The sequence below is a fragment of the Microtus pennsylvanicus genome, chromosome 4 (assembly GCF_037038515.1).
Source record: "Microtus pennsylvanicus isolate mMicPen1 chromosome 4, mMicPen1.hap1, whole genome shotgun sequence".
Taxonomy (NCBI): Eukaryota; Metazoa; Chordata; class Mammalia; order Rodentia; family Cricetidae; genus Microtus; species Microtus pennsylvanicus.
Window position 1 is genome coordinate 99,770,482 of NC_134582.1, and position 14,048 is coordinate 99,784,529.

Sequence of the window (14,048 nt, forward strand, 5' to 3'; positions counted from 1 at the left end):
AACAAATGTGTTCCCTCTTACCAAACACTGAGCAAATGTTTGATGCTCTTGAGCTGCCTCACATCCTTCCCTTTGTGGGAAAGGCAAAAAGATATAAATGTGAGTAAATCCACAGTCCGGCTGCGGATGTGGCTCAGTGGTGGAGTAGGCTTGCTTGCCTACTGGTTCCATCCATGGTACCATGAAAAGAAACAGAGAAGGAGGGAGGGAGGGAGGGAGGGAGGGAGGGAGGGAGGGAGGGAGGGAGGGAGGGAGGGAGGGAGGGAGGGAGGGAAGGAGGGAAAGGAGGAGGGAGTAGGCGTGAGAGGAGAGAAGAAAAGAAAGCTATCCATTAGTCAAGTCAGGAGCCTACCATTGACAGCGTGCTTCCCAGTGCAGCCTTTCCAAAAGCTTTTAGAAAGGAGATGAAAGATTCAGGCCCAGGTTGTGGTTTCAGAGGTCAGAGAGACTGGATTGCCTCCTGTGTCTTTCGAAAGCCATGAAGTGATAGGAACAAGAGAGTGCCATGGCTACTTCTCCAGGGTCGAGTGTGAGGGTCTCAAGTTAGAAACTTACGTCTGACCATCTCCATCACACTTGTGTACTCTGACCATGACTTTTGCTTCCGTATCACCCTGGTACTGTTTCCTTTGGTGATAAGATCTGCCCACAGCTTTGTCCACCATTAATGCCAGTGATGCCCAAATGCTTGAACCTTCCACCTCCTCCCTAGACTTGATTGCCATTTCCTACCACACATCTTCACTAGACATTTCCAGTGGGATTTCAAGCCAAAGTCACCTTCCTTTTTCTTTCAATGTCTTTCCTGTTGTAGACAGTCACCATTGGGTCAGCCAGCTAGAACCTGTGAATTGTACCCTTTTCCTTATTAAATTATGTAGCTGTTTTAAATGGCAAATGCTAATTATGTATATTGTAGAGTACAGTGGTAATGTTTTGTTCTCTGTATACATAATAGATTCAGTTTAATTAGCATCTCCATGCACTCATTAACCATATTTTGTGTTGAGAACGTTAAAATGTATTATCTGAGTAATTTTAAAGCTAAAATGCGTATTGGTAGGTACCGCCCCCTCCCCATGCAGTAGTCCCTGAACCGGATTCTTTCAGACTCTGAAACTTGGTGCCTTTGATCCAGTTTCTCCTTCTCTCATACCCCTACTTCATGGTTTGTGGACTGTCTGCTTTGGGTCTATGAAACTGTACTAGAAAGATAGCTGTTGGTGAGACCACACAGTGTTTGTCTTCCTGTGCCTGGCTTATCTCACTAAATACAGAGTCCTCTGTTTTCATTATTATCATTGCAAATGACAGGCTTTTATTCTTTAAGGCTGTGTAGTATTCTGTTATGTATACTTACTACCTTTTCTTATTCATTTGTTTTTGTGGTTGGTGTTTGTTTTTTCTTGAAACAAGGTCCCTGTGTAGTTGGGATGACCTTCTGATCTTCCTCTTTCCAGTGTTGGGATTACAACAGCCATAAAAACAACCAGTTTTATGCAGTGCTGGGGACTGAACCCAGTGCATGTGGGGTAAGCATCCCACCAGCTGAGTCACATCCTCAACTCATACGCATTTATTCTTCTGCTGATGGGAGTTGTTTGCCGGCGTACCCTGTGACAGTCTACGCTGAGCACTTGTCCCTAAGCCCCAGCTCTTCTGGACCATCTTCTGCTCCCTTGAGCAGCTGTTCCTGTCTGGAGTCTGGCCTTTCTGTTCCTCAGGTGTTTCAAGAACCTGCTCTGCAGATGTATTTTTTTTTTCTCACCTTTTTGTTTTCTTTCTGATATCCAGCTTATCTTTCACAGAGTATCCAGAAACCAATCTACTGCATAGTTCTTCCTCCGTCCCATATTCTTGAACATCTCCTTGCCTGAAGAATGAAACCTAAATGGCCCTAGCTGATGTTGGTGGAGGCTTTCATCCGTCTCCCTAACTTTAGAGGGCTGTCACTCAACTCATTTGATCTAGCCATCTTTCTCATTCATTTGTTCTTTCAGCCACTCACTCAGCACCGGCTTCCTGTGCTCTGTTGAAAGAACATTTGCCTGTGGCTTTCCCTGACTGTATAGAATAGCTTTTCTTTAGCCAATGTCAGCTTGACAAAGTCTTGTTGCCCTCTGAACCGCTGGCCTTTTCATCATATTTTGTGATATTTCCTTCCCATCAATGGCTGGTATTTAACCGTACATTCTTATTAGCTCATCAACCACAAAACTTCCTCACTTCATTCTCCACAGTGCTTCAGCTTTTGTCAGAGTTCATTGATCCTCATCATTAATTCTCAGTACTAAAATTAGGGGTATTTCTTCTGTTCTCTCATTCATCCTATCTTCACGTGTGTCTGATTTCACTGAAATGTCCTGTTCATTGGAATAATATTTCAGTTAATTCTCATCTCTAGAAACCTGGTTTTTCTGGGGATAGTAAGGAAGGAAGGAGAAACAGCTAACTTAACTGTGAAATGATTTCGAACACTAGTGGTGAAAATACTGGGTGTGCAGTTGTTCATCACATCCTCCCATCCTTCCGATGGGGCGAGGGCTAAACCAATCAGTGACGGTGTGTGATTATGCCACTGAGGGAGAGACTGGAGCACAGGAGTGAAGCCTAATCCTCAGGTGTCCGGTGGGTTATAAGCAGTCACAGGGAATGAACGCATTTGAGGTGTAGCTGTATTGAGCACCCAGGTTTAGTGAGTCACTGAGACCCCCCCCTGCAAGGGAAAGCAGCCTACTGGCCAGCTCTTAGGCTGTCATCGACCTGCATCCTGATTCATCCAGTTTGCTTTTTTCTGTTAGTAGCCACCCCTCTTATTATCAGCTGGTTTCTTGTTATAAATTGATTTATATTTTTGATTTTTTTGAGACAGGGTTTCTTTGTGTAACAGCCTTCGCTGTCCTGGAACTCCCTTAGTAGATCAGACTGGCCTCCAACTCACAGAGATACACCTGCCTTTGCCTCCTGAGTGCTGGGATTAAAGGCATGTGCCACCATGCCTGGCTCTTCCAAATTAAGTTTTGAAGATTTATCTTACTAATGTGTGTTGATGGGGTTTCTTTCCTGCCCGGTTCCCGCAATCGTTAAGTCCTAAAGAAATCACACAGAGGTGTACATTAGTCATAAAACTGATTGGCCCATTAGCTCAGCTTCCTATTAACTCTTTATAACGTATATTAACCCATATTTCTTATCTGTGTTAGTCACATGGCTCAGTACCTTTTTCAGCGAGGCAGTCACATTTTGCTTCTTCTGTGGCTGGGCCAGGACTGCAGAGAGAGCTTTCCTCTTCCCAGAATTCTACTGTTCTCATTGACCCACCTCTACTTCCTGTCTGGTTGTCCCGCCTATACTTCCTGCCTGGCTACTCACCTGTCAGCGTTTATTTAAAATATAATTGACAGAATACAGACAATTGTCCCGCACCAGATGTGTGTGTGTGTGTATGTTGCGTGCATGCATGTGGGTGCGTGCATGCATGCACCAGGTATGTTTAGGTGCCCACAGAGGCCAGAAGAGGGCATTAGCTCTCCTGGGGTTGGAATTACAGGTGTTGTAAGCCAGCCAATGAAAGTCCTGGGAATTGAACTCTGGTCCTCTACAAAAGTAGCAAGTGCAAAGCTTTTTAAAATAGTAGCCTCAAATGACTTTTGAGTTTGTCTGCTTTCTCAACATTACCAGACTTCCTGGAATGAAACTGTGACACCTTCTCTCTAGCCTGCCAGTGTAGGTGTTCTGTTCTCAGCCATTTGTTTTCCATTGTTTATGGGTAAGTGTACAGGAGTGCGTGCATGCATGTTCATATGTGTGCAGCTTCCTTTGTGTGTGTGCAGGTGTGCATGGTCTGTATGCATTTGCATGTAGAGGTCAGGGGTTATCCTCATGTGTCATTCCTTATGAATGTCCATGTTGGTTTTTGGAGGCAGTCTCTTACTAAGAACTGTTGCTCACTGATCAGGCTAGGCTGCCTGGCTGGTAATCTCAGGTGTCTGCCTGTTTGCCTCCTCAGTGTGGAGATCACAAGTTTGTGTCACCACAACTGTCTATTGTGGCCTGGCTCTTTTACACAAGTGGTTTTCTAAGTGGATACATGGCAGTCTCTTTACCCACTCAGTGGTCTCCCAGCCTCATCTTCATTTGCAGATTGGCCTTGCTGGGAACTTTCCTCTTTCTTCCTTTTCTCTCATCCCTTGTTCCCCTTCCTCCTTTCCCACTTCCTCTCCCATCTCCTAGGGTTTCTTTGTTTGTTTGTTTGTTTTTTACAGTACCAGGTATTCAACCCAGGACCTTGTACATAGTAGGCAAATGTTCTACCACTGAACTACATCCCACTTTTTTTTCCCAACAAACCTACATACTATGTTTGGCATTAATGGTTTTCTTTAATAACTGGATTTGTTCCCTTACACTTTAAATTTCTATTTTATTAGCTGCTTGAAGGAGTTAAAACATTAATTCTAAGCTTTTCTTCTTTTCAAGTGCTCTCTTTAAATATCTGTAGCTCAAAGTTATTTACTTACTGCCCAGTCTCCACATAGGTTTAGATAAGGCTGCCTTTTCCTTGTCCATCTCCTTTTGCTTAAGAATTTCTTCTTGAGGACTTGGAGGAGGCATTACTAACAATCACCAAATCCTCGCACATGCTAAGCAAGGCTCTACCTCTGCACTGTATTCCGTACCCTCTTTTAAGAATACTTTAAAGAATCTTTGGAGCTGGACAGATAGTTCTGCAGTCAAGACCACTTGCTGTTCTTACAGAGAACACTGGCTTGGTTCCCAGCACCCACATGGCAGCTCACAACCACCCGTAGCTCCAGGGGATCTGATGTCGTCTTCTGGGCCTCCACAGGCACATCATACAAGTGGTGCACATACATATAGGCAGGTAAAGCACATAAAACAAAACCTTTTTGAAAAGAATACTTATGTAGAACTCATTTCACTTTTCTAGGATGCTTCTAGTCTGTTAGGTTTATGTTTGTAGATATTAGGCATGGAGGACTTTGGGAAGGGACCTGGATTTCGTTTTCTACCACTGTTTTCCTCAACAGTTCATCTTTCCCAGACTGATTTGTTTGACTTCAGTTTAGTACATTTTCTCACAAATTCGTAAGATACGTTCTCTGTATCTTTTCATGACCAAATGTATGTCTTGTGGACTTAGTTAAGGGATTGACATGGTTCCGAGGTTGGGTTCTTTTACTGCTGGAGATACTTGCAGTGATCTCTCGGGTTTGAGAATGGCATTTCAGAACTCACACTGATCCTTGATTCTCTGTACGTATCGTTACTTTCTTCTAAAAACGTGAGAGAGTCTCACCCCCTCGCATTCACTTAAAAACCGGGAACTCTAATCGCGTGCGCCTAGGTATGTACAGTGTCATCCGCAATCTACTATAGCTCAAACTCCGGCTCAAAATCCAGGAAAATACCTGCTTTTGCTTGTTGGATTGTTGACTCTTCTTTTGTTGACCATATATCTCCCCATTGAATTTCTGTGGGTTTGTGCTATACAGCCTCCTGGGACCATCTTCCTTGTTTCTAACTTCAATTTTAGATTTCTGTATATGTTACTTTGTGCTTTGAAGGACAACTTGCCTTTCACTTCAATCTCTTTGAAAATTACATGTCCTGTCTCCATAAAATCCTGTCCTCTGATCTACTGTACCCCTTCTGAAGGACGTTCGTTGTGCTCTGTTCCTGCTGTTGCTCTCATCGCTGCTTGGTAGGTGCTGTGGTTGCCATTGGGCGCACTCCTTAGATGTGCGTTCCACTTTCTCATCAGTGTGTTCAAGTCCAGTGTTCAAGAAGCCTGTGTGTCCCTCGGGTAAGCAGTGCGAAAGAAGATTGCCATGTTCCACTACAGAGTGCCCCTAGCCAGCACACCTTTGCTGTCAAATGACATCTTAGTCATTTGAGTGCCATTGAAACCAAGCCCACTCCTGTAAGGCTGATGATAGCCTCTCTGTCTGTTTTGCCCTTCCTGCCAGCAGGAGCTACAGGTGGTCTGTGCTGGACTGTACCTGGATCCGGGCCTCTGTAATACTCAAACCAGGACTCTCTAGTAACATCTTTGTTTTATTGTTTAAACTGCGAGGGAACAAGACCTGTACTTTGTGTCTCCGTGGAATAACAGTAGTATAAGTTTAGTCTTCTCAGCGCTGAGACACATCTCAGTCATGCAGACATGGGATTTGAGGAGGCCAGGGGAGCCGTAGCTCTGCCAATTCCCTCACCATCCCAGAGACAGAGCCCAGCTCTCACCCTCAGTTCTTAGCTGGTCACATACCCAGAGAAGACCATATCCATATGGCTCAGTCCGAATTCCCACAACTCTCAGGCAGGTTACTAGAGCAGGATGCCGTCCAGTGACAGCACTGATGCGGCACGCTGCGGTTGGTGCCCTTTGTATTGTAGGCCAGTGGCTGTTTGCTATTTATGCTGCCAGTTTGCTCTGCCTACAGAGTGAATGTTTAAAGTATTCCAAAACATAATCTGCACTCTTTCTTACTGTGTAAAATAGCCATGCTAATAGTTCTCCTTATTACTGAGGTAGGTAAGCTAGAAACCTGAACTTTCTAGAAAAGTTCTTTTTAAAGTATATTGAATATTTACTTGCATTATTTTTCCTTAGCTCCTCAATTGACATCTTATACTCTTTCTCTTGTGTTGTAGGTTAGCATGGCATCACTGAAAGAACTAGACCAACGACTCTTTGAAAATTACATTGAGCTAAAAGCAGATCCTATTGTTGGATCCCTGGAACCCGGGATATATGCAGGCTATTTTGACTGGAAAGACTGCCTGCCTCCAACAGGTAAGTCTACAAGCATTCTCAGTTTCTCCAAATACTATCTAGGGTGCTAGATATAGATAGGCTTCTCAGCCAAGATGTGGTTAAACAGTTTTTCTTTATATTCATTCTTTCCTGTTCTTACCAAAGATAGGACATTTGTTATATTTACTTATTGGTTTAAATTATGTTTTATAGTGGAATTTGGTGTACTTTCCCTCGTGAATACTCAGTAGCTTATTCTTTGCCTCCAGAGAATCATTAATTATACATTTGGATTATGGATGACTTGAAGATGTAGAATGTCTTCCTACAATACTCCCTTTCCACATAGATACTAGAAGGACTGACAGTTTTATTCTGTGATCTTGTGAGTGTTGGCAAAAAAATTAAAGATATTTTAGTCCTGTGAAATATCTAATTGTTGATGCTGAAAGTGTAGAAGGAAAGCGTGCAGGAGTAAGATTATTACAGTAATTCAGGGAGGAAAAAAGCAGTACACAGGATGGCTGGGTGGAGTACCAGTGGGAAGTTCGTGGGATAGCTGAAAGCAGCTTCTGTCACTTTAGATCTTTTAAAAATAGCTGTTGCTTTTTGAATCAAATAAATATTTTAAATTTCTCTGTGTGTGTATGTACATGTGCCGTGATCTGAGCCATTGTATAATTTTTCTGACTAAACAAATAGTTGTTTCTTTTTCTACACTGTTATGGACTACATGAGCTCCTGTTTCTGTGGAAGTGGCCATGCTGATATTAACCTTCGGTTCCTCATGGGTCCTTAGATGCAGGTCCCCTACTGGTTGTTGGCTAAGGCTTCTCTGTGGATACATGTGTATCCCGGACATGGTGTTTTCATACATGAGTGTCCCGGACGTGGTGTTTTCATACATGAGTGTCCCGGACGTGGTGTTTTCATACATGAATGTCCCGGACGTAGTGTTTTCATACATGTATATCCTGGACGTGGTGTTTTCATACATGAGTGTCCCGGACGTGGTGTTTTCATACATATGTATCCTGGACGTGGTGTTTTCATACATGAATGTCCCGGACGTAGTGTTTTCATACATGTATATCCTGGACGTGGTGTTTTCATACATGAGTGTCCCGGACGTGGTGTTTTCATACATGAGTGTCCCGGACGTGGTGTTTTCATACATGTGTATCCTGGACGTGGTGTTTTCATACATGTGTATCCTGGACGTGGTGTTTTCATACATGTGTATCTGTGTTTTCATACATGTATATCCTGAACATGGTGTTTTCATACATGTGTATTTGTGTTTTCATGCATGTGTATCCGTGTTTTCATACATGAGTGTCCTGGACGTGGTGTTTTCATGCATGTGTATCCGTGTTTTCATACATGAGTGTCCTGGACGTGGTGTTTTCATGCATGTGTATCCGTGTTTTCATACATGAGTGTCCTGGACGTGGTGTTTTCATACATGTGTATCTGTGTTTTCATACATGAGTGTCCTGGACGTGGTGTTTCCATACATGTGTATCTGTGTTTTCATACATGAGTGTCCTGGATGTGGTGTTTTCATACATGTGTATCTGTGTTTTCATACATGAGTGTCCTAGACGTGGTGTTTTCATACATGTGTATCTGTGTTTTCATACATGAGTGTCCTGGACGCGGTGTTTTCATACATGTGTATCCGTGTTTTCATACATGTGTATCCTGAACATGGTGTTTTCATACATATGTATCCTGGACGTGGTGTTTTCATACATGAATGTCCCGGACGTAGTGTTTTCATACATGTATATCCTGGACGTGGTGTTTTCATACATGAGTGTCCTGGACGCGGTGTTTTCATACATGTGTATCCTGAACATGGTGTTTTCATACATGTGTATCCGTGTTTTCATACATGTGTATCCTGGACTTGTGCCATATTGCCCGTTCCCCAGTTACTCTCTCAGCATCATCTCATCTCTCCTGCTGACTGCCTATCTCACTCCAAGTCACTCCTCCCTTCTGTTTTCACACCTCTTGTGTTAAAATCTCCACCTGCATGTGAGAGAAAAACATGCAGCATCTGTCTTTCTTACGTGGCTTGTTTTGTGATAACCTCTGCTTCCATCTGTTTGCCTGCAGGTAACATAATTTCTTCTTTATGAGCAAGTAAAACTCTCCTTTCTTTTCCTTTCCTTTTTTAAATTGAAAATAGATTCTGTTTTCATACAATACATCCCAGCCACAGTTTCCACTCGCTCCACTCTTCCCAGCTCCCTCCACATTCCCCTCCTTGATCCAGTCCCCCTCTGTCTCTCTTCAGAAAAGAGCAGGTCACCAATAGAAAACAATCAAATATGACAAAACAAAATGCAATAAGACAAGGCGAAAGCCTTCAAACCAAAGCTGTATAAGTCTACCCAACAAGAGGGAAAGAGTCCTGGGAGTAGGCAGAAGAGTCAAAGACACACCCACTTCCATTGTTAGGAGTTCCACAGAAACACCAAGCTAACAGCCACAACATACACACAGAGGAATTGCTACAGACTCATGCAGGCCCCATGCTTGCTGCTTCAGTCTCTGAGATCTCATAGTAGCAACTTAACAGCACACCCGAGAGCTCTAGAACAAGAAGAAGCAAGCACCTAATAGAGTAGATGACAAACTCATCTGAAATCAATAAAACAGAAGCAAAGAGAACAATACAAAGAATCAGTGAAGCAAAGAGTTGCTTCTTTGAGAAAATCAAAATAGAAAAATCCTTATCCAAGCTAACTAAAAGATGGAGAGAGAATATCCAAATTAATAAAATCAGAAATGAAAAGGAGGACAAAGCAAGAGACACTGAGGAAATCCAGAGAATCATAAAGATATAGTTTAAAACCTGTGCTCCACTAAATTGAAAAATCTAAAAGAAATTAATAATTTTCTCAATAGGTACCACTTTACCAAGCAAGGTTAAATCAAAATCAGATAAACAATTTAAATAGACCTATAACCCCACCAGAAGATAGAAGCAGTCTTTAAAAGTCTTCTAACCAAAATAAGGGCCAGATGGTTTTAGAATTCTGCCAGACTTTCAAAGAGGTACAAATACCATTATTCCTCAAATTATTCCACAAAATAAAAACAGAAGGAACGTTGCCAAATTCATTTTATCAGACCACGGTTACCCTGATACCCAAATCACCTAAAGACTCAACAAAGAAAGAAAATTACAGACCAATTTCCCTTATCAACATAGATGCAAAAATACTCAATAAAGTATTTATAAACCGAATCCAGGAACACATCAAGAAGATCATCCACCATAATCAAGAGGGCTTCATCCCAGAAATGCCAGGATGGTTCAATATATGAAAATCAGTAAATGTAATCCACCATATAAACAAACTGAAAGTGGGAAAAATGATCTTTTCACTAGATGCAAAAAAGACCTTTGACAAAATCCAACGCCCTTTCATGATAAAAGTCCTAATGAAGGTAATCTACAGCAAACCTATAGCCAACATCAAATTAAATGGAGAGAAAATCACAGCAATTCTTTGAAAAGCAATCTGATAGTCCACTCTCTCCATATCTATTCAATATAATACTTGAAGTTTTAGCTAGAGGCACAAGACAACTGAAGGAGGTCAAAGTATCATTATTTCCATATAATATGATAGTATACATAAATGAGCCTAAAAATTTCATCAAGGAACTCCGATAGCTGATAAACACCTTTAGTGAAGTGGCTGGATACAAAATTAACTTTAAAAAAATTAGTATCCATCCTCTGTTCAAATGAGAAATGAACTGAGAGAGGAACCAAGGAAACAACACCTTTTACAACAACCACAAATAATATAAAATATTTTGGGGCCCAAGGCAGCGACCTTCACAGGAGCAGGTACAAGGAAGCAACTGAGGAGGGAGTAGACCTGAGCCAGAGACATCTGCAGACCAGGCACAAGTCAGGGACAGACCTGAGCCAGCAGCCTCCGCTGGAGCAGGGCTGAGCAGGCAACCTCCACTGGAGTAAGCCTAAGCCAGCTACCTCCATTGGAGCTGGCCTGAGGCAGTGACTTCTACAGAAGCAGGTACAAAGGAGCGATTTCTCAGAAAACTAGGAAACAACCTTCCTCAAGACCCAGTAATACCACTTTTGGGTATATATCTAAAGGATACTCAATTGTGCCACAAGGACATGTGCTCAACTATGTTCATAGCAGCATTGTCTGTCATAGACAGAACCTGGAAACAACCTAAATGCCCCTCGACTGAAGAACGGATAAGGAAAATGTGGTATATTTACACAATGGATTACTACACAGCTGAAAAATGTAACATCTTGAAAATTGCAGGCAAATGGATGGATTTAGAAAACATATTGATTGGGGCAACCCAATCCCAGAAAGACAAATATATGTACTCACTCATGAAAAGAAAAACTAGCCTACAGTTCACAATCCCAGGCAACCTAGACAAAAGTGAGGACCCTAAGAGAGACATACATGGATCTAATCTACATGGGAAGTAGAAAAAGACAAGATCTCCTGCGTAAATTGGGAGCATGGGAACCATGGGAGAGGGTAGAAGGGAGGGGGGGAATATATCTCAATTTAAAACAAAATAAAAATGGTCACCTGCCATAACCCATAAATAACAGATAACCATAATCACTAATAATTGCTCAAAGGAAAAAAAAACTATTTTGGGATAACTCTAACCAAGCTAGTGAAACACTTGTATATCAAGGACTTCAAGTATTGGGAGAAAGAAATTGAAGATGAAAAGATCTGTTGACATTGTTTTCTTGATAATCTTTATGAAATGAAATCTTAGTATAGTATTTATTTGCATTTCCCCAATAGCTTAGCATCTTGAGTATGTCTTCCTTCCTTCCTTCTTTCCTTCCTTCCTTCCTCCCTCCCTCCCTCTCTTTCTCCCTCCCTCCCTCCCTTCCTTCCTTCCCTTTTGTTTGAGGCAGGTTTCTCTGTGTTCTGTAACTCACTCTGTAGATCAGGCTTGAACTCACAGGTATCCACCTGCCTCTGCCTCCAGAGTGCTGAGATTAAAGGTGTGTGTCATCACCACCTGGCTTGAATATGTTTTCATATATTTCCTGGCTATTTCTGCTTCTTTTGAGAATTTCTAACCATCGCCCATTTATTGATTGAATAATTGAAGGCTGTTAGGAAGGGGGTTCCTTATCCCCTGTGTCATGTAAAAGCTGGGTCTCCCCATCCCTGCATTCCCCATTCTGTAGGCTGTCTCTTCGATGTCCTGATTGTTTGCCTAAGCTATTAAGCTTCCAGATCTGATGGAATCCCTTTTGGCCGTTCTTTCTCTTACTTCCTCAGCTATTAAAGTCCTAACAGAGAAATACCCTTGACAGTATCTTGAAGTGTTTTCCTGTGCTTTCCTCTAGCACTTTCAAAGCTTTCAAGTTTTATCTATATTGTGAATTGATTCATGTACAGAACGAAAAATAAGAATCTAGTTTTATTCTTTTGAATGCATCCATCCAAGCAGCGTTTGGGGAAAGGTTTCCCTTTTTATCTATTGCGCTTTTTTTTTTTTTTTTGAGACCTGTGTTGAGAGAAAGGCTGTTTCAGTTTGGTGGGTTTATATCTTGACAATCTTTCTATCATATTGATACATGTCTCTTTTGTGCTGTCTTTTTGTTGTGGCTCTTGGTGCAACTGCTTTAATAAACTTCAACAAATTAGAATTGCAACTGAGTTTCAGTCTCGGTTGTCAGGGGTTGGTGTCTGTCTTCATGGGAAGCTCTGTTGGTCCTGAGGAACAGCAGCAGCTTGCACTGCGGCAGAGGACTTCCTTTTCCTCAGCTCTCTTCACTGCTGTGTATGCCAACAGTAGCATTCCGTTAAGGGGAATGCTGGCAGTGGTGGTGAGGCTTCCCTGTTCGAGGAGAACCAAGTTGTTGTCCCACTTCCCTCTCTAGGGACATCTTTGGAACGGGCACGGACAGTATGAGGTCCTACTCTCCCCGAGAGCATTGTGAGGTCCCAGCACTTCTTGTGCAGGCTCTGCTGCCCATTTTCATGTGGCCTGGCTCCTGTGACAATACTTAGTGTAATTAGCCAGAGGGGCAGGGGTATGTGAATAGCACTGCCAGGTGCCTTGAGTTCATTAAAGCAGCCCGACTCCACAGTTCACATCCTCTGCTATGATGTTTTTAGCTCAAGTAACCAAAGTCTGATTTCTCTGTTATCTTCAGATTCTTCCAATCATGGCACTTGCAGGTTAGGATTAGAGTGTGAAATATTTAATCATAAGATTTATCTTAATACTAGTCGATAGCCTCAGACTTTTCAGGATAGAGTTTCTGCCTGGCTGAGTGGCATTTTTAACCTAGTTTGATCTTAATTATAAGATAACCTTCCTTTATGGCACTGTCAACAGTTCACATTTCTCACATTGCAAATGCACTGAGAAGTTTATTTTACTTCTTAACATGATTTAGTTTTGTTCTTTGTGTAGTTTTGACTTCTTGATTACGGCTGAACCTCAGTCTTGTATAGTCATTTAGTGAGTTTTTGTTGGTTAAAAGCTGGGCCCTCATGTCAGGTGATTGATCAAAATTGACATAACCATTCTAAAGTATTTCAGTCAACAACTTTAATATTATTTTAGAGTATTCAGCTCCACAGCTGAATTGTAGAAACCACGTAGGTAACTAACTACTAGTTAGAGGAGTTAGCAGTAAATTGTGTTTCCAATACTATACACAGTAATTTTTAAAAATCCAGTTGATTAATTTTATAATTTAAGAAGAAATTTCAGCTAAAACCATAGCTATGTTTTTGCAACCTGACAGATACTTACATACCTTTCTGTTGGTATATGTGTTTGTATATATGTCACTAAAATTGTTCTTACTAGTTTTGTATCAGATAACTGACTGTTTTTAAGATTTCAAGTGTTCTATTAAAATGATTATTAGGAGGTTCTGAGTATTTACATTTTATGAATTTTAGCAAAATTGAAAATATTGTTGATCTCTCATTGTCAAATACACATGCAAGTTCAGGTCTTAGAAGCATATTGGGAAAAAAACTTACTTAAATTTTCTCTAAACTACTACTTTTAGCTATTATTTTTAATCCATCATGCATATAAGCTTAAATTTGTAAACATTCTTTAAAGTATTTAATAAATGAATTTAAACTTAGCCATTTTTATTCAGGTAACGTACATAACTGAATTTTGATCCAAATGTTTTGTATTAGTTGTGATATGTGGATTTCAGATGGACTTGTAGAGATTCACATATTATGAC

General features: G+C 41.4%; 1 protein-coding gene across 3 annotated transcripts in view; it reads left to right on the forward strand.

Moving 5' to 3' along the window:
- Exoc2 (exocyst complex component 2) overlaps window positions 1–14,048 on the forward strand; it is a 165,575-nt gene that overhangs the window by 114,849 nt on the left and 36,678 nt on the right. For all 3 annotated transcript variants that reach the window (XM_075969965.1, XM_075969967.1, XM_075969966.1), the window contains exon 23: window positions 6,676–6,817. In XM_075969965.1, the coding sequence (XP_075826080.1) occupies window positions 6,676–6,817 (142 nt within the window). The remainder of the gene's footprint in view (window positions 1–6,675; window positions 6,818–14,048) is intronic.